Consider the following 20,179-nt stretch of genomic DNA (forward strand, 5'->3'; position numbering starts at 1 on the left):
CCCATCGACAGGTCGCTGTCTCTCGCTCTCTGTCGTCTAACCGAGAGGAGATTTTGAGGAAAGAGATTCCGCGGGCACATACGGCTTCCTCGGACTTCTCGGGATTCTCGGGCTCCTCATTATGAGCTTCTTTCATATGTCTATTACGACCGGGTGGGTCATAGTAGTGTAAAAAACACTAAATGTCGGGTTGTAATTCAATTTAATTTAATTCAATTTAATTCCGACGGGTACGAACGTGAAACACACACTGACACACACACGAACTTAAAAAAAAACGAAATCGTGACAAACACGAACTAAAAAAAACGCAATCGTGCAAGAAAGACACTCAAGAGAGCAACTGAAAAGTTGACTTGACTGCCGGTAACTGAAAAGAAATTGCGGCCGTAGTGGTGTGCACTGAGTGTGCAGTGGTGTAGAGGTTGGGTGAGAACGGACGTGTGCATCAATCATCCCCTTTGCCAATCAGGGTGGGTCGCGGTGGGCAATTGTTTTTTGGTTTGTGTTTTATTATTGCGAGCTGACGATGAATTGGGTCAGCAGCAGGCTGCTGTTAATCGATAAAGTGCTGTTCTTGTTATTCTCGTCTAGTGGCTTTATTCTAACGTAAACTTTCAAATAGTTGTAGGCTTCCAGGTAGATCAGATGTTGCTTGGTTAAACGCCAACACACACAAACACACAAAAACTGAAGTAAGAAAAGAAGGAAAAGAACACTTAAGAATATGGGGGAACAAGGGATTAAAAATTTCAAAGTTTTCTGGGTTTTTTTTTACACTTTCTCACAAGGCAGGATCTTTTTTTTCTTTCCCCAGCGAATTCTTCCTCGTTTTCTTTTTTTTGAATCGTCTGAGACGTTTTCTCGACTTATGCTTTAAGCTGCATAATTTTACAGAATCGTATTTAAGCTGCCAGAATTTTACATATTACCTAAATTTCAACGTTTATATTAGATTTTTTATTGCCTTGAAAAAAAAATTTAGTTAGAAAAGGAATAAAAAAATAATTTCTAAAACTTACACGTAATTCTCGAATCTCTGACTGTGCAACAGATAGATCGTTTCTTAGAACTGCGTGGTCTTCTTTTTCGAGATCATCTTGCTGAAGTCGTGCCTTGAAAAAAAATTTAGTGATAAAAGGAATTAAAAAATAATTTCTAAAACTTACTCGTAAATCTTGTATTTCAGCGTTTGCCAAAGATAAATCATTACTAAGAATAGCTATGTCTTCTTTTGTACCAGGTATCCTAAGAGACTCAATCCCATCAGAGCCGTCTGCGATACCGTGATCGCCAGCACACTTCGATCTCACGGCTTTTGAGACCGGCGTGGAGAAATGTCCAAACCCTGGCGATCGTTCGGGTTGGCCTTTACACCTTCCTAACCTCTGGTGTTTCTTCTTATCCCCTTCGGAAGCAAAAGGGGATTCACAACCCTCACAAATCGCACTAAATTTCAAATACAGTTAGATATATATAGATATTTAAAAAAAAACTAAATTAAACATACTTTTAGTGACTCTCCTTGTGTAAATTTGCCTTAATAGTTTTCTCAATGCCACTCGAACCACCCCTGCAAAAAAAAGAGATATTTATTGACGCGTAAAAAAAGGTCTTAACATTGAGACCTTAATTATTCTTCTTTGCGTCTGCCACGTCGGCCAGAGGCCTCCTCTTCGTCTTCTCGGTTTTCTTGGCCTTCTCGCTCTTGGTCTTCTCGGGCTTTTCCTTGAGAATTTTCCGCATATGTTTATTGCGACCATTTGTGTCACTGTAGTGTTTATAACAGTTTTTGTGAACTTTACTCTCGCATTGGTGTCTAAAGAAAAAAAAATTATACGAAACGATAAGGTAACGCACCGTTTATGTATTTACCTTTTGTGAATATCTAGCCGGTTGATTTTCATCTGTTCCCTGGCTTTATCCCAAATTTAATCATACAAATCTCCTCATCTTCTTGGATCTTACAAATTTCCTAAATTTCAACTTTGTTATTATATTTTTTATTACGCGATTATTTTTATTTTATTACGATTTTTTTATTACGCGATGACGAACGTTTAAGAGTTTCAATTCAACGGATTGTTCCTTGGAGGCTACGAGATCTTTTTCAGGTTCTTACCTTCAAGACAACCTTTTTGGAACTCCAATTCCCGAATCTTATCTTCCAATAGTTTTTTTTTTGTGGCACTTTCCATATCTAAATTACTGCAAATTTGAAGAGAGATTATTAATAACACGTATTAAAAAGATGTCGAACATATTACCTGATTTCACTATTGGGGGCATTGGTGACCAAGACGTTTGTCCTGGCCGCCCTTTGGTCCCTAACGTCTTCCAGTGCGACTCTCATACCAGGAATTTTAGTCGATTTACTTTCTCCCTTATATTTTTTCAGTAAATGGCTTTGGGCGGCAGCATGAGATCCATAGGTCTTATAGCACCACTCATTAATTGAGGTGCATTGAAATCTATAGATTTTAATGCAATCTAATTAGCATTTTTGCAACGGAGCGGAAATTTACACCCATTGTCTTTCCCCCCTTTCCCCTTATGCAGCAACCCTCCTCTTTGACCATCAGCAAGGAGGGTGATAGCATGCGGCGGTTTTCACCCTCTTGAAGGGCGACTGGACTGATCAATCACAGCGTGTACGCATTGGCACAGACACTGGCTCCTCCCCAAAAAGCTTGTTCTTTTATCATATAGGGAATAAGGGATGTATGGATTATAAAGGATCTTACTTTTTATGAGCGGACCGACGGTGCATTTTCATCGCCAATTTCCCTTCCGGTCCCATTTTGTGCTTTATGTCGCATTTCTGATCCGGCCCTGTTTTCAAGTCACAGCGTAACTAAATATTATAAAACGAGAAAGTTGATTATTATTAAAACCTTTAACAAAAAAAGGTTAAATTTAATTACCATTTTGTCCTCTAGAATTGTTGCCCCTATCAACTGTGGTTCCTAAGCTTCCGCCATGTTGCAGCAAATCTAAGCCGGAGCCGGAGCCCGTCGGAGAAGAGAAAGGAAGAAAAAGAGCTGCAGGGCTCTCTGTCCGTTTCCTAAATGAAAATCACGTGGCAGAATCAGAAAAAATGAAGAACGTCCGGTATAAATCAACACGCGTGCAGCACGACTTGGCCATCCCATGCCCCCCACCCGCCGATTCTCTGACTGCCACCCTCCACCGCTGAATTTTTTTCTTATTTTACCACCCACTTTTCCTCTCTACCCGCCGACATTAGCCGAACTAAAAAAAAAATTCTATATGTTGTAGACTATGCTAGAAATGATGCATGTAGATCATTGATGTGTTTGTCCGTTTCGAGCAGAGTGGCCGCCGGACGGCCCTGCCCAACACGATTGTCCGCGCTAACGATATACATCACCCGAGTTTTTATAACTACATCTATCTACATGCATGAATCAAAAAGCGATAGATTGACGACCGGAGGAAATGGAACAGGTATTCCATTTCCATCCAGCCAAATGGAAGGGACGTTTGTGTCGATGTGGATATCCGTGTGTGTGTGTATGAGTGAAGGGCTATAAAACGATAAATAAAAACAGAAAGAAGCGGATGAAAGAGGGGAGAGAGAGAAAAAAAAGAAACACGAAGAAGGCGGCAGCAGCAACGGTGGCGGCGCGGCCGCAATTCCGAAAAAACTCGGGACCCTGCCATTTAAGGATCATAAGAGCAGCCCTTACCTCCCAACACCCTCTCCTACACACATACACACGAAAGAAATAGAAAAAGAAAAAAAAATACACCCTCCCAACTGTATGTGAATCGACTGATTAATTCTATCGAGCCGACGACCTAGGGCTCTTTTCCAGCGCCAATTTCAAATCCACCACGGCCAAAAAGGATCAGACAACACCGAAAACTCATCAGCCATCATATCGGACCCCGGAAAATAAAAAAGCGCATTTGGCGAAAATATCATCCATCAATTTGGCATAGGAAGAGGGAAAAAAAAAACGAGTTGCAGTTGATGATGCTTCGATCTCCAATATCAGAAAGAAATTATTGCCCTATACCGACAGGCAACCGCCATTCGAATTATTTTTCTTCTTCTTTTCCTAGGCTCTATCTTTAGTAAGCGTTGAGGTACGAAAACGCAGAACAAAAAAACAAAACCAAAAAAATCAAAGTTGATTACATTCAATGCCCCTCTTCTTTTTCTATCCATTTTGTTTTTCTCGACGCGATTAAGAACTGGGCAGAGGGAAAATAGTGGCGCCATTTAAATATCAAGTTGATTAGACACAACAATCAAAAACATTCATTACTTTTTCTTTTCTTTTTCTTAGGCAGAGAGGAGAGAAAGATTTTTAAAAAAAGGAAAAAAACGAAATTTTTGGCTCGACAGAAAAGAAGCACGCGAAATCGCTTGCTGTGTCTAATACACACACACAAATTGGCCAATGGAGAGTGAGATGGGGTAGTTGAGAAACGGAAGTGACAATCCAGCTCAATATTTTGTTATGACGGGAAGGAAATGAGCGATAGGGGAAGGCACGAATCCACCATTGATTAATCACGGTGTATGTGTGTGTGTGTGCTTTAGTCTGTCAAATACCGAGATTTTAAATGTTAGGGGCAGGGGGAGAAAAAAGACACAGGCTATCTCTATAACCTTTTTTTTAGACTTGGTATTTGGAAAACCGGCAACTACGGGAGGGGGGAACAAAGGGAAACTAACTGAGAAATGAAAACTTTTCATTTTCACATCGAAATTAAAGTGATTTCTCAAATGGCATGGGGGTCAACATTTCAGATGAGGTTATAGAGCTAACGATGCTCTTTTTTTTAAGCCCTAAAGAACTCTCCTAGCCCTTTTTCCGGCCAGTACAAGAGAGCCAAAGTAATACGATTTACTACTGGCCCTCTCGACTGTGCGGAAACTTTTACCTCCAATTTAAAAGGGACGTTCCCGTGAACGAAAAAATCCCCCAAAAATATATGTTATAAACCTTAAGTCTAAGAACCCCCTGTCCAAAAATCGTTTTCGTCCGATGAAAACTTGATTTTTGGCGAATTTTCAAAAAACCCATTTTCCCATAACCTTCTCTCAGCTGTGCGGAAACTTTATGTAGCTACTGTATTATGAAAAATAATGACCACAGCTTTTTTGGATCTGCTAAGTTTTGATCCTCTGTTACTCAAACCTTTTTTTTAATAATGAAAAAATATGCAAAAAAACTTGTAAACATTGCACATCAATCAATTCGCCTCACAATTCTGCGTCGATTGATGTACAAACATATGAAATCAAAGAAAATAAAAATTTATTCACAATTTTCTGTTCGGAATTTGCTTAAGCTGTCTGAAATTCTCATTTTGGCCTGTTTTTCTATTTTCATTGATATTTAAGAAAATTCTTAAAAATAACAAGAAAACCTTGTATAATATTGTAGATCTTTCAATTCTCTATCGATTGATATAATTAGTTAAGGGATTTTTCTAGTTTAAACCTTAAAAATTCCTTACCACGTAAAATTTTTTACTAACTGAGTAACTGACACCAAAGAGTCAAAATTTTCAGCCGTAAGCAAAATAGAGAAATTAAAAAAAAAATTCAAAAAGAAAGATTGACAAATTCAGTAATCAGTAATTTCCCCATTTTCAATGGGATTAACTTTCATTTCATCTTAGGGCGTTTAAATGAACTTGACTTGTTATTTCCAAGGAAAAGCAAAGGATTTGCATTATAGCTTTACTTTTCTGTCACCCTGTAGAGTATGATTACCAATTCTTTACACTGTGTTCTATAAAATAAACAGCAGATTTCACAATGGAATTGTCTTCATGAAAAGCACTAATTGCCCTTGAAATGAGCTGCTGTACAACACTGATCAAATTTAATAGCACTAATAACTTAACTTAAAGTTATTTTCTTATTAAATACTATGAAAAATAATAACTACAGCTTTTTTGGATCTGCTAAGTTTTGATCCTCTCTTACTCAAACCTTTTTTTTTTAATAATGAAAAAAATATGCAAAAAAACTTGTAAACATTGCACATCAATCAATTCGCCTCACGATTCTGCGTCGATTGATGGGAAGCCGGAGATATAGGACCGGTCGAAATAGGCCCCGACGAAATAGGCCCGGCAAATAGGACCAAATAGGAAATAATATTCAACGATGGATCCGCCACCACTTATATTCATTGCCGTAGCTGAAACCACGATGAGTGAATTCACACATTGCCGTTTCGTTTTTCACATGTTAGGTAACTGATTTCCGTCTTTATTTTTTTATGAACGTATTCCCCTTGATCTTAACTGTAAAATTCATTTTTTACAAACGTCGTTTTCACTTATTAACTATCGCTAATTAAAAAAAATGAACAAATTTTCGTGTTTTCTTCGCCATTTATTTGTTCCGTAGCTCGATCCCCCCTCAGAGGCTCAGCCTTGAACGCGTCTCCCCCCTCTACCTATGCCAGTACTCAGGTGAAGTAGGAAATGAACATGTTTGATGAAATAAATGATTTCAAACATATACATAACAATTTCATGTTTTTTAAAGCAACAAACGCATATCACTTTTAAGTTTATTGTTTTATGGGGCTGACGCGAGGTGCTGCTCAAGCCGGCCAGAAGTGTGGTCGAGCGGGAGAGGCTGCACGCACTCATGGGAGAGGGGTGAGTGAAGGGGGGTTTACCTAGGCCATACCATACACGCCCATGTTTTCCCTTATCCGTATATGTTAACGGGTAGTCTAGTGGTTAGTAAATCGGGCTACGAATCTCAAGCGCCGGTGTTCGAATCTCGGCCATGTCGATAAAAATTTTTATTTACAAAATATTTTAGAAAAATTAATAGCTCAACAGCATAAAGCGGTGTGGAACTATCCTGGCGAAATTGATCGTTTTTTGTTTTTTTAATTGATGATATATACATTAATTGATTTAATATACAGCACGAAAAGGAAATTTCTATTATAGTTGAATACCAAATGTGGTTTTGAAGATTTCCATCTATCGGTGATAGTAGCGTCACTAGCGTGGTTCAATAGCGTCATGAAGATGGCGTCATCTGCTCATCGTCAACTTCAGCGTTTAATTTACAAATAAGAAATAGAAATCTTAAAAAAAAATTAAAATAGCTTCAACATGTGTACATTTTATTTTTAATCATTTTAAAATTTGAATTGCAATTTTCGTTACATTTGATCTGTAAGAATTCGATTCTGAAACATTTTCATTTCAAATCGATTCACACACATAGCAGACGCTAACACATCAAGCGTCATCAATAGCGTGGTCTGTGGATGCTATCGCTGGAGTAAGGCGTTTACCTTCAATTCGGGTATGTTAGAGAACTCTTATCATGTTATTTTCAATCTTTAGTTAATACTATTGTTATTATCAACTTGTGTGAATAGGTAGCGTCATGATTGGCCTACCCTGATGGCGTCATGATCGCTGCTGATTGCCTTTCAAATAGGTTTTCAGCATTCTGCTTACACCTTTGGCATAGAGTCACATATTTCACAATCCAACATCAATTGGTACCAACAGCAGCCCTTCTCTCCATCATCCAGAAGGGTCTGAGATCAGTGTTAGAGATGTGTGTGACAATTTTAATATGATGAAATTTATCTACCACAAAATTTTTACTCTTATGTTTTTGTTTTAGAGGATGGTTCGGAACAACCCATGGAAAGCTTATCACTCATTGATGCTGTGATGCCTGATGTTGTTGCAAGTCGTTAACAGCAAACACAGAACAATCAGAAACCAAAGTGGTAAGACAGAACCACCAAATTCCAATGGAGATGAACCCATGCATTCCTATCGTAAGATGGTCAATACTTTTTTTTTATCCCCTGAACTGCTTACTTATTTTCCCTTCAACTATTTAATGAAGGTTGGGAAGAGGAAACAGGAGTAGAGATACCTGCCAGCAAATCAACTGTACTTCGTGGCCATGAATCTGAAGTTTTCATCTGCGCCTGAACCCAACAACTGATTTATTGGCTTCTGGCTCTTGGATTGTGATTCTTCTGAAGGTACCATCAAAGAGAGAGAAAGACATCAGATGAATATCGAGGTTATTCAGACTTATAAACACTGATTTTAAATTACTATCCTGTTTATTGAGTATACAGTTTAATAATACCATATAACATCAGACCACTTAAAAATCATAATTGGGGGAAATTTCAAAAAATAAAACACGTGGTAGACAACTGATTTATAAAACATATTCTTATTTTTATTGACAAATCAAATCAAAATATTTTTATCACGCCAAAACAGAAAATATACCAGCTCAACGTCCCACAATCGAACGGTCGAGTCAAACGAAGCGCTAGCCAAAATCAGATTCATGTTTGGGTTTTTTGTTCCAAGGCCGGTAGGACTCCATTTTTGGGTGTAGATTTCCTTGTTGTGTGCTTGCGAATCATGAACACAAGTGTCTTGTTTCATGGACCACATCTAGGAAAAGGATCGGAGACATTTGATATGATAGTATTTTGACAAAAATGAACTTGCACTTTACCTTGAACGTCATATCGTCAGAACAGGAAGCCAAAAGATTACCCTAAGGATCCCACTTAATAGCGTTTACTTCATTCTAGAGAAAAAACAAAAATATTTCTCTTTTAATCATTCACAAATTCGCAAAAGAAATTCGAATATTGTTACCGTATGTCCTTGGAAAGATTTGGTTGGAAGACGTAAAGCTATCACAGAAGCTTCTCTCACACGAGAAAATCAAGGCCCATAGGAAGAAGGAGACACAGTTGAAGAACTCCATCCTTTTGGCTTTGTGGACACGGTACCAGGATAATGAGGTAGTAACTGAAATGATTCAAATAATTGTTAAATAACCATATCAATCTATAATTATTATTAGTTATCAACCGTGGAACTACTGGAGGAAATAGTGTTAGAACTGAAAACCTCATTCCCAACTGTAGTCACTGACCATCCTTTAAACCTGAATGATGAAAACATAGATAATTATGACATGTCATTTGTGAGCGATGATGAAATGTAAACTTAACATTCAACTGATTTTTAAAACATTATCTTATTTTTATTGATGTATAAAATGTATTGGCACTGGTTACCTGAATAGCATTCAGGTTCCCAATCTTTTGCCTTGTCAATTGTTTCCGTCTTTCTTTAAAACTTCTCTTCAGTTATCCCAGCAAATACCTTGAAATGAAATAAAATTAAAACAAATCGAATGAAATAGTAAAACCAAACTTACACTTCCGTCAAAAGCACTTGCTCCAACTTTATCGCCCCGAGAATTCCAGCAAACTTCAAAAATGCCTCCAGTTCCTTTGTAGCTGTGTAACAATTGCCCAGACTAAGAATAGTTGAATGAAGATGTAGTTTGTTTTTGTTTTAAACTTGGAAACTATTATATACCTGAGTAGACCAGCTGTGTACACATTAGTCAAAGCTACCAGATGCTAGGTATTTGCCATCGGATGAAAATGCACATTCCATCACACTAAAAAAAAAAAGAACTCTGTTATTACACAGCAAACTATTTGGCGCTTAAGTTATAAGAAAAAACATACATACCAGTCAAGTGAGGTGACATCTTTGTTGCTCGGAACTTCAGTTCCACCCTTCTGAATGTTGTTGGGTTCAGGCGCAGACAGATGAAAACTTCAGATTCATGGCCACGAAGTACAGTAGATTTGCTGGCAGGTATCTCTACTCCTGTTTTCTCTTCCCAGCCTTCATTAAATAGTTGAAGGGAAAATAAGTAAGCAGTTCAGGGGATAAAAAAAAAGTATTGACCATCTTACGATAGGAATGCATGGGTTCATCTCCATTGGAATTTGGTGGTTCTGTCTTACCACTTTGGTTTCTGATTGTTCTGTGTTTGCTGTTAACGACTTGCAACAACATCAGGCATCACAGCATCAATGAGTGATAAGCTTTCCATGGGTTGTTCCGAACCATCCTCTAAAACAAAAACATAAGAGTAAAAATTTTGTGGTAGATAAATTTCATCATATTAAAATTGTCACACACATCTCTAACACTGATCTCAGACCCTTCTGGATGATGGAGAGAAGGGCTGCTGTTGGTACCAATTGATGTTGGATTGTGAAATATGTGACTCTATGCCAAAGGTGTAAGCAGAATGCTGAAAACCTATTTGAAAGGCAATCAGCAGCGATCATGACGCCATCAGGGTAGGCCAATCATGACGCTACCTATTCACACAAGTTGATAATAACAATAGTATTAACTAAAGATTGAAAATAACATGATAAGAGTTCTCTAACATACCCGAATTGAAGGTAAACGCCTTACTCCAGCGATAGCATCCACAGACCACGCTATTGATGACGCTTGATGTGTTAGCGTCTGCTATGTGTGTGAATCGATTTGAAATGAAAATGTTTCAGAATCGAATTCTTACAGATCAAATGTAACGAAAATTGCAATTCAAATTTTAAAATGATTAAAAATAAAATGTACACATGTTGAAGCTATTTTAATTTTTTTTTAAGATTTCTATTTCTTATTTGTAAATTAAACGCTGAAGTTGACGATGAGCAGATGACGCCATCTTCATGACGCTATTGAACCACGCTAGTGACGCTACTATCACCGATAGATGGAAATCTTCAAAACCACATTTGGTATTCAACTATAATAGAAATTTCCTTTTCGTGCTGTATATTAAATCAATTAATGTATATATCATCAATTAAAAAAACAAAAAACGATCAATTTCGCCAGGATAGTTCCACACCGCTTTATGCTGTTGAGCTATTAATTTTTCTAAAATATTTTGTAAATAAAAATTTTTATCGACATGGCCGAGATTCGAACACCGGCGCTTGAGATTCGTAGCCCGATTTACTAACCACTAGACTACCCGTTAACATATACGGATAAGGGAAAACATGGGCGTGTATGGTATGGCCTAGGTAAACCCCCCTTCACTCACCCCTCTCCCATGAGTGCGTGCAGCCTCTCCCGCTCGACCACACTTCTGGCCGGCTTGAGCAGCACCTCGCGTCAGCCCCATAAAACAATAAACTTAAAAGTGATATGCGTTTGTTGCTTTAAAAAACATGAAATTGTTATGTATATGTTTGAAATCATTTATTTCATCAAACATGTTCATTTCCTACTTCACCTGAGTACTGGCATAGGTAGAGGGGGGAGACGCGTTCAAGGCTGAGCCTCTGAGGGGGGATCGAGCTACGGAACAAATAAATGGCGAAGAAAACACGAAAATTTGTTCATTTTTTTTAATTAGCGATAGTTAATAAGTGAAAACGACGTTTGTAAAAAATGAATTTTACAGTTAAGATCAAGGGGAATACGTTCATAAAAAAATAAAGACGGAAATCAGTTACCTAACATGTGAAAAACGAAACGGCAATGTGTGAATTCACTCATCGTGGTTTCAGCTACGGCAATGAATATAAGTGGTGGCGGATTCATCGTTGAATATTACGCCTTCTCGCTCATGTAGAGTAGGTCGAATTATTTTTTAAAAATATATCAGAGTACCTTATGGAACTTAGAAATAATTGGGAGAAATAGGCCCACTTTGACGGAGAAATAGGACCGCTTCAAAAATATTTTAAAAGTGGGCCTATTTCGTAGGGTCCTATTTCGACCGGTCCTATTTGCCGGGCCTATTTCGACCGGTCCTATATCTCCGCCAATCGATTGATGTACAAACATATGAAATCAAAGAAAATAAAAATGTATTCACAATTTTCTGTTCGGAATTTGCTTAAGCTGTCTGTAAAAAGGCACACTCAAATGGACTAGTCGACTCTCAAAGACTAGTCGATAAGAATCGACTTTCCTCAGTAGAAAAAGTGACTGTGCGATTCGTCGCAATCTAGATTAAATCAGATCTAAATATATAAACAAATGCTGTTAACGTTTAAATTAAATAAAGCTTCAGTTATGTATATTCCTGTACCACTTTTATAATGTATCGTAAACATCACCAGTCAAGCAACTAGCACCAAGTGCAGTGAGAGTATCACCTTTTTTAAAATTTACCTTTAAAATCAACCGTTCATCAAAAATACACACGAGAATTTAAAATAAATTTATTCTGCAAACGTTTTACATTCAAACCCTACATTCAAACGATTAAATTCAATAATCATTACAAAAATACAAGCTAGCATTCAAAAAGGCACACTCTAATGAACAAGTCGACTCTTATAGACTAGTCGATAAGAGTCGACTTTCCTCAGCAGAAAAAGCAAAAATACAAGCTAGCATTCAAAAAGGCACACTCTAATGGAGAAGTCGACTCTTATAGACAGTCGATAAGAGTCGACTTTCCTCAGTAGAAAAAGTGACTGCGCGATTCGTCGCAAAGCATCGAGACGACGAGATAGTGCGCGACCATGTTGGCTACTTGCTACGTCATGAAAAAGCTCATGATGGCGCGAATATATTGCTGACCAGTAGACGAAGACAACGTTTGCCAAAACCCAAAACATTTTGGCTAAATATAGGCTATGGTCCGACACAGCACACAGCCATTCACAGGATGTGTGACCGTGACGTTCAGACCAGTCCCAGGCCAGTGCCAGAAGACTTTCAGGCCAGTAAAAAAAATTTATGTTGAATGTGATGTATGAAAGAATGAATGAATACATAGAGTCTGAATAAAAAAATGCATAATTTTTTGCTCGTGCGAGATGTTCGGGCTCGTGCGAGATGTTCAAGGGTCGTGCCAGAGCCATTAGCCCATTACTTAAGAAGTTTCATAAAAACTTAACACTTAACATAAAAACTTCTTAAGTTCATAAAAATGCCGCCGCATACAGATGGCGTTTGGTTGTTTGTTTTCTTAACTTTTCAACAACCAAACGCCACCTGTATGCGGCGGCTTTTTTATGAACCAGAGCGGAAAAAAATTGTTTTCAGCGAACTTAAACAATGAATAACTTAAGAGCTATTAAATATTTTTCAAAACGACTTTTAAATTTAGGAAAATTGATATCTTAACTAATTTTGTACAAAAGATCAAAATTTTAGGAGAAATACATGACTAGATATAATGAGTTTACGGAGGGACTATCCGCCATTAAGGTCCCTTGTTTGTAAACACCTTTTGGTGATTTCATAAAATTTGAGGCATAGTCCCTCACAGTATATTTAATTACTAAAACATCGTTAAAGCTATAACATTAAAATTTGATCTCTGATCAATAAAAAGACGGGGAACATTTATTAGCTGTAAAAAAATTATTTTTATTTCTTATCACAATTCTAATACATTTTCTAATTTTTACATTTTTTTCTATTTTTTTATAGTAAAAATTATTATTTCTGAGGAGGGTTTTTACAACAAATATAAAATTATAGTAATAACAAAGCTCATGAAAAACATTAAGTGTGCAATTTGTTAAACCCCCTTTTTTCATATCTTGACTCCACTATACGCTCCAACACCACAGTTTCACCCATCGATCTCCCGCAGTCCATCGGCGTTTCAGTTAGCGTATCCTTCAACATCGTCATCACCCCTTCGGAGCATGAACAACTTGCTGAATGGAGTTCTAGGTATGATATATCTTGGTGCCTATCCGGGAAGATACAGTGGAACTCCGTCAACGGGCTGTTATCCCAGTTGCCCAAACTGTTCCGTTAGTTCCATACGATTCATTCGATGATGATCGTGAAGACGTGGAAGATAACGAACAGTACAACTGGCATTTTTGGGATTCAGCATTGAGGAAGTATGAAAATTATAAAAAAAAGAAATATGAAAACACCGTGAAATTTCGTGACATCCACCATATGGTAGTTTGGTTTCTTACAATTACCGTTAGATAGCACATCAAAGCAAAAAGTGCGTTGAACATTTGAAATTGTCAATACCACATCACGATTTAAAAAGATCCAAGTCTGACGATTATTCTTCCGTTAATTGGTTTCGAGTCACAAACATGGCTTCAAGTTCCACACATTTTGTTGATGACAACACTACTCAGGTCAAACAAATTGTAGAACGCAGGTAATGTTTGGTTTCACATTCATCTTTATGTGGTATTTACCCTGACAATAATTTAATCTGAAATAACTAGGGAAAGTAATGATGCTTTCGAGTACAAGGTTGTTTGGAAAAATTGTTTTCGTTGGCGATCACCTTCTACTTTGGATTGCCCAGACCTGATTCAAGCTTTAGATTCTTTACTCCTGCGAATCAACATGGAAACTGCAAGACTCATGGCCCAAGCCAAGAAGATTGAAAAGATGAAGATTATTGAAGAAAGGTAATTTCCCATTAATTGTTATGATACTTTAACACTTAAATTTGTATTTCCATTATATAGCATTGACGAACCAAGTTCTTGATTGCATGGTTTAGGTTTACGTGGGAAGAAAGACATGACATTCCAACGAAAGTTATAGAAAGCTGGGAAGAGGAGAAGCTCCTGCAGACTCCAAGTCCCAAAACATAAATGCAGCAACTTAACAATTTAAGATGCTACTTATTACAAATCCAATCAATTTTCTTATGCATTTCACTCTCTGTAAATACCCAAAATTTATTAACTTTATAAATCCAATGTCCTGACATTTTTTGTTTGAAGAAGAAGAACAGCACTTATTTATGTAACTATATTACTGGCGTTACCCCCAAAGTTCATTTTACAATTTTGCCTATACCGGGTTATTATGGATTATTATTCCATTAAACCATTATAATTAGTGAATAGACGGATGTGCAAAGGGTAGAGCGAGCTTGGAGGGTGGTGAGTCCCAGAGTAAGCATTTTGCATCTTGCTTGACGATAATGTTGGAAAGTTCTTCTCCTCGGTATACCTCTGCGACCGATGTTAATTTATCGTGTAAAATTAGGAGGCGGACTAAATTAATTGTTGTACAAAAAGTCAAATGAAACAAATAGCAGCTTTGCTTTCCAAATGCATGAGCACTTTGAGCAGGTGGCCTTTGCGTACTTATAGGTTTATTTGGGTGGGGCAAAACAAATAGAGGAAGGGAAGCCAAACGTTTCGGCTAAATACAGTAGGGCAGCAACCCACAGCCCGACAGCCATTCACAGATTTAACCCCGTGATAGTAGTTCGCTTTCTACCAACTTATTTGCCGTTAGATAGCGTTTGCAATCAAAGCAGAAAGCACGTTATTAGTTCTGCGACGCCAGCGAGATAGGGTACGGAGCTGAAGCCTATTTAAAGCAAGGGACAACTATCGCCCTCACAGCAGCAAAATCAAAAGTGGCGCCATTTCCCAAAAAAGCATTGACCATCCCTCGGATCCAACTGCTGAGCAACCTGATGGCGTCAATACTTATCAAGTATATCCGAGACCAACATCGGATAGATCATAAAGCGCACATCTGGTCTGATTCACACTCTGGTCTGACATCGCCACATGTTGGATAACAGCCGCCAACAAAACCCCTCGAAGATCAGAGATTTCGGCGCAGAGATCCATTTCCGCGAAGGGACACAGAACCTGGCTGACCTTCTCTCACGAGGCGGAGAATGGAAAAATGTTGACTGATAGACTTGTCAATCACCTTCTTCTTTGGATTGCCCTGACCTGATTCAAGCATTTGATGCTTTACTTGTTCAAATGGATTCTGAAACTGAAAGACTCATGAAACATGAAGCCAAGAAGACGGAAAGAATGAAGATTATTGAAAACATGTATTTCCCCAATCCCCATTGAAATAATTGAATTGAACATTAACACTTCAATATTTCTTACAATTATAGCATTAATGGAACCAAGTTCTTGGTAGCATGGAGTGGGTTTACGCAGGGTTTACGTGGAAAGAAAGATATGACATTCCAACGAAAATTATAGAAAGCTGGGAAGAGGAGAAACTCTTGAAAACTCCGAGTCCCAAAAAATGAATGCTGCAACATTCTTCTAAATCCTATCAAAATTCAGACTACATTTTTCTTATCATCTTATGCATTTCACTCTCTGCGCAGTCAATAACCAGATTGATTCACTTTTTATAAATCCCAACGTCCTAAAATTGTTTGGTCCTCCAGAAGAACTGGTTAGAGTGGGAGCGAGTGGAGCGAGGGAAATTCTGCAAGGGAAAATAAACATGCGCCAAGGGGAGGAGAAGCTAAGGAAAATGCGCGCAACAACGTAAACCAGGAAGTATTTATGTTTTCTTAATGTATTATACGCAAACTTACTGATTTACGTCGGCGTGCATTTTCCTCAACTTATTTTCATTGTATTTGACTTCATTTTATGTTAAATTTTCTAAATGTTTCTTTATTATTCTTTTAGTGCTAGGGCCACCTTATCCCGCTTTTTAGCGGATGAGTTGACTCAACGAGTCGTGCTAGAAAGCAGTTGGCGCAGGTGAAGGGGCAGTTCTGTTATTTACATTAAATTTTGTATCAATCCTACTATTTTTTATATTTGTTGTTTATATTATGCCAATTGTTATTCAAAATCAATGTTTACATTGATTAATGGTCTAGTAAAAGAAGAATAAATAAGTAAGTAGACCAATAAATAAATGACGATCGGGCGCCAAATTTCAAATTTATTTTTCATTTTTTTTAAAATAAACTACGAACGACGAGGCTGACCATACGAAAGGGCTGCTGCGGCCAGACTGGCGAAAACGAGGCGAAATTCCTTAGGCCTCGAATTAGGGGTAGGGTGACATAAAAACAACAGAAAAGGGCGCGGTGGAAGGGGCGAGAAAAGCGCCACCTAGAACATGTAAATGGGAGAGGGATGGGACAAAACAAGTTTTGACTTGTCCTGACTTCCGGCGAGACAAAACAGAAAAATAAATAAATGACGATCGGGCGCCAAATTTCAAATCACGACTCCGTCGTGAACAGAACCAAAAATCATTGACATTGTCCATAAGAAATGAGCGATGACATGAAAAAAATATGTCTTTTTAATTTTTAAACAAAAACAAAATGTTTTCGCGTGACTTTAAAACATTGGTTTTCAAGCAGTTGTTGAAAGATTATATGAGATTATGTGATAAGAAATTAAGGGAAAGAAGACCTGCTGCCTCAGTAAGTATTTCACATTTTTGAGTCAGTAAAAATTTCGGCGGAAAATGTATGTGAAACAACAAACCCCCACCTTTTCCTTTTTCACAAACTCACAATTTTGGCTGTGCTAAGCAATTTCTAAAATGTTGTTCCACTTTTATCGAGTTCATGATAAGGACTCCAACGATATGGCGAAGACGTCAAACAATCAGACAAAAACAAAGCCAGTTGAACGCTTTTTTCTTTAATCACTCTGCTTCTGCTGCAATCACTGTTTACAGCAAACAAAATACGATGACCGAACGTTTGGAAAAAAATGTACGCAAAGTTGTCCTCATCACAGGTAGGCCTAAATCATCTATAACCGTAAATTGTCACAATTAATTCGAAAGTAAAATTTTCATCCTGCAGGATCGAGTTCGGGGATTGGTGCGGCAGCGGCAATCCAGTTTGCAACTTTAGGCTACCGGATGTCTTTGTTCGCCATGAATGTACCGGTGGACGAAGCTGGACTGGCCGACACAAAAGATCGATGCCTGAAAGCCAATCCTGAACTCACCTCAGATGACGTAAGTGGCGATCCCATTTGCATATTAGTAAACGTGTATTGAAACTTATACATTTTGCAATCAGATCCTGACGATGACTGGCGATTTGACTGTAGAGAAAGATTGCCACCTGTACATCGAGAAAACGTTCGAAACTTTCAAGAGAATTGACGTCCTGGTGGCCAACGCCGGAATCGTCAGCGGCAGTCGACTGGAAAACCTGAAAATGGAAGACTTTGACAAAGTGATGAATATCAACTGTCGAGTGGTTGTCCTAATGAATAAATTGGTCATCCCTTATCTGGCCGAAACCAAAGGAAATATTGTCAACGTGTCCAGCGTGGCCGGATTGCGTGCGGTACGTGCAATATACTGATAACGAATTCTGAATAATTGATTTGAACTTTGATTGTTAATATATAGTGTAACGATATGATTGCGTACTGTATGAGTAAAGCTGCCGTTGCCCAATTAACTCGTTGCGCCGCTTCCGAATTGGCTTCCAAAGGAATTCGGGTCAACGCCGTTTGTCCGGGCCTTATCGACTCTACCAGGATCTTTCAAAACGCCGGATTCTCGACCGAGTTCCACGACTTGATGATAGAACGCGTGAAATCCTCCCACCCTCTCGGTCGAGCCGGAACCCCGGAAGAAGTTGCCAAATCCATCGCTTTTCTGGCCTCCGAAGAACAGGCTTCATTCATGACTGGAGTCACTTTGCCAATTGATGGGGGACGTTGTGTCTCGTCATAAAATTAAAATGGCAAATCAAAATTAAATTTGACAGCACGCACCTGGCACGCACTATAGGCTATCAAGCTAATAAAACTTAAAGAAAAGATTCCGGTTATATTTTCTAGGCTTCTTAATTAACAATTGCCTGTATTCATTACATAATAATTAAAAATATATTTCAACCGCGTCAGAATAAAGTGTATTTTTGAAATTGGTTCAAAGACGACTGTATGGTGTCACACGAAATCGCACGAAATGAATGATGCATACCGGTATACCTAGAAAAAATGTATTTCGTAGCAGATAATAAATTTACGTCCTTGGGAACATACATTACAGAAATTCGGATACCAGGAAGTTATTGCTTATTTGAGTCCTTCGTAGTTTAAAATGAAAAAATATGATGAAAAAAAAAATAATTTCAACACATGAGCCTTGAAAGCAGAAAAAATTTTATCAGGTAGATAGAAGATAAGCGATAACGATATTTGAAATACAGATAAGGAAGCGTCTGCGTTTTCTAACGGTAACATAAATTTGTCAGTAACTGTAAGCGAAGGATGTCAAGATTTTGTTACGTTTCTATAACAAACATCTTAATAAATAAGAATAATGGAAGAATCTTTAGATCAAGGTAAGTTATTTATACAACATTTTAAGTGTTCTGAGTAAATGACCAAATTGTATATATCCACACACAGTTCAAACAGCGCCAATCATGACTTTTGAGAGGAATAAAATCCTCGGGCGAGGCACCTTTGCATGCGTCTTCTACGGAACGCTCAACGGATTACCTGTGGCCGTCAAAAGAATTCAACTCCACGATCTGGAAGAATCCATTCACAGGGAAGAGACGGCGATGAGACAGCTAGATCACCCGAACGTTCTCAAACTCCTTCACGTCCAAGAGAACGAAGATTTCAAGTAAGTTGCAAACTGTGATTTAATGAAATCTATTTCGTGACCAAACCTCTCGAATGAATAACAGATTTCTCGTACTGGAGCTGTGCGAGGCGACAATTGACGATTACATCCGGAGACGATACATGGCAGACAACATGCCATCCGATTGCGACGCTCTACATCAAATGGCCAGCGGCGTCCAGTACATTCACTCCAAAGGATTCGTCCACCGGAACGTGAAGCCGGAGAACGTGCTCATTTCAACGTCTGGCGTCCTGAAAATCGCCGATTTCGGTTTCTGCAAACCCTTCCGGCCGTCTGGAAGCTTCTCGATGACGAGCAGCGGTCCCAGAGGCACCCGGATATACTGCGCGCCGGAATTCCTGCAGCTGGAAGGCAAAAGCAAAGAGGAGAGAGACATCATTCGATGCGACGTCTCCATCGATGTCTTTTCACTGGGCTGCATGTTCTTCTGTTACATCAAAAAAGGTGATCACCCGTTCGCCAAACCGGGATCGCCAATCACCTACGCCATCGCCAGCAATATCGTTTACGGAAAGAAATACTTGCACCTCGGTGAGCAGTCTATTCATTATCATTTAAATGCGAATAATTTGAGAATAATTGATTTGTTTTGACCGGTTTTGTTTAGCATTAATGCCGGATCACTACGCCTACGAAATGATTGACGGAATGACGCAAACTGTCCCGCAGGATCGCTGGACGTTAGAACGAGTAATTGAAACTTTGACACCACACTTGACCAAAACTTAGACAAAACGCGAGCCAAAAATACAGAGAAAATAAAAATCTAGTGTTTTTTGTTCATTTCAATCTGAATTGCATGTCGTAATTTAACTGCAATAAATACCGGAGAGACTCTGCACTTTTTTTTTCAAGGTTTTCCACCATGTCGAAATCTTAATAGCGGCCAAGCGGAATTATTCAAAACAATTGGAAGCCATTAAAACAAGGCACACCCACATCTTAG

General features: G+C 38.4%; 3 protein-coding genes and 2 long non-coding RNA genes across 6 annotated transcripts in view; 4 read left to right on the forward strand and 1 right to left on the reverse strand.

Annotated features, from left to right (window-relative positions):
* Positions 1-7,228: 7,228 nt before the first annotated feature.
* Positions 7,229-8,211, forward strand: LOC124343837. The gene is made up of 5 exons (XR_006919313.1): positions 7,229-7,324; positions 7,401-7,585; positions 7,657-7,814; positions 7,886-8,068; positions 8,127-8,211. It is a non-coding gene; the product is annotated as an uncharacterized LOC124343837 (long non-coding RNA).
* Positions 8,212-8,572: 361 nt separating this feature from the next.
* The window catches only part of LOC124343657 (F-box-like/WD repeat-containing protein TBL1XR1), a 393,640-nt gene continuing 382,033 nt past the window's right edge, over positions 8,573-20,179 (reverse strand). The window contains exons 9-13 of one of the 2 annotated variants that reach the window (XR_006919301.1): positions 9,239-9,340; positions 9,096-9,183; positions 8,924-8,962; positions 8,668-8,685; positions 8,573-8,596 (exon numbers count right to left, since the gene is read on the reverse strand). The gene's annotated coding sequence lies outside the window, so the exon portion shown is untranslated. Of the gene's footprint in view, positions 8,597-8,667; positions 8,686-8,786; positions 8,824-8,886; positions 8,963-9,095; positions 9,184-9,238; positions 9,341-20,179 lie in introns of those variants that run through there. The other variant, XR_006919300.1, reaches the window with a different exon arrangement.
* LOC124343924 lies at positions 8,692-9,182 on the forward strand. The gene is made up of 2 exons (XR_006919448.1): positions 8,692-8,816; positions 8,879-9,182. It is a non-coding gene; the product is annotated as an uncharacterized LOC124343924 (long non-coding RNA).
* On the forward strand, positions 13,291-20,091 carry LOC124343749 (serine/threonine-protein kinase/endoribonuclease ire-1-like). Its single transcript, XM_046797214.1, has 5 exons — positions 13,291-13,304; positions 18,887-18,919; positions 18,987-19,209; positions 19,274-19,764; positions 19,841-20,091. Exons 2-5 carry the CDS (start codon positions 18,898-18,900, stop codon positions 19,960-19,962), a joined length of 858 nt encoding a protein of 285 aa, XP_046653170.1. The 5' UTR covers positions 13,291-13,304; positions 18,887-18,897; the 3' UTR covers positions 19,963-20,091.
* Positions 17,197-18,477, forward strand: LOC124343731 (uncharacterized oxidoreductase TM_0325-like). The gene is made up of 4 exons (XM_046797187.1): positions 17,197-17,345; positions 17,414-17,571; positions 17,636-17,908; positions 17,974-18,477. Exons 1-4 carry the CDS (start codon positions 17,297-17,299, stop codon positions 18,301-18,303), a joined length of 810 nt encoding a protein of 269 aa, XP_046653143.1. The 5' UTR covers positions 17,197-17,296; the 3' UTR covers positions 18,304-18,477.

Source organism: Daphnia pulicaria, chromosome 6, assembly GCF_021234035.1.
Source record: "Daphnia pulicaria isolate SC F1-1A chromosome 6, SC_F0-13Bv2, whole genome shotgun sequence".
In the NCBI taxonomy this organism is placed as follows: Eukaryota; Metazoa; Arthropoda; class Branchiopoda; order Diplostraca; family Daphniidae; genus Daphnia; species Daphnia pulicaria.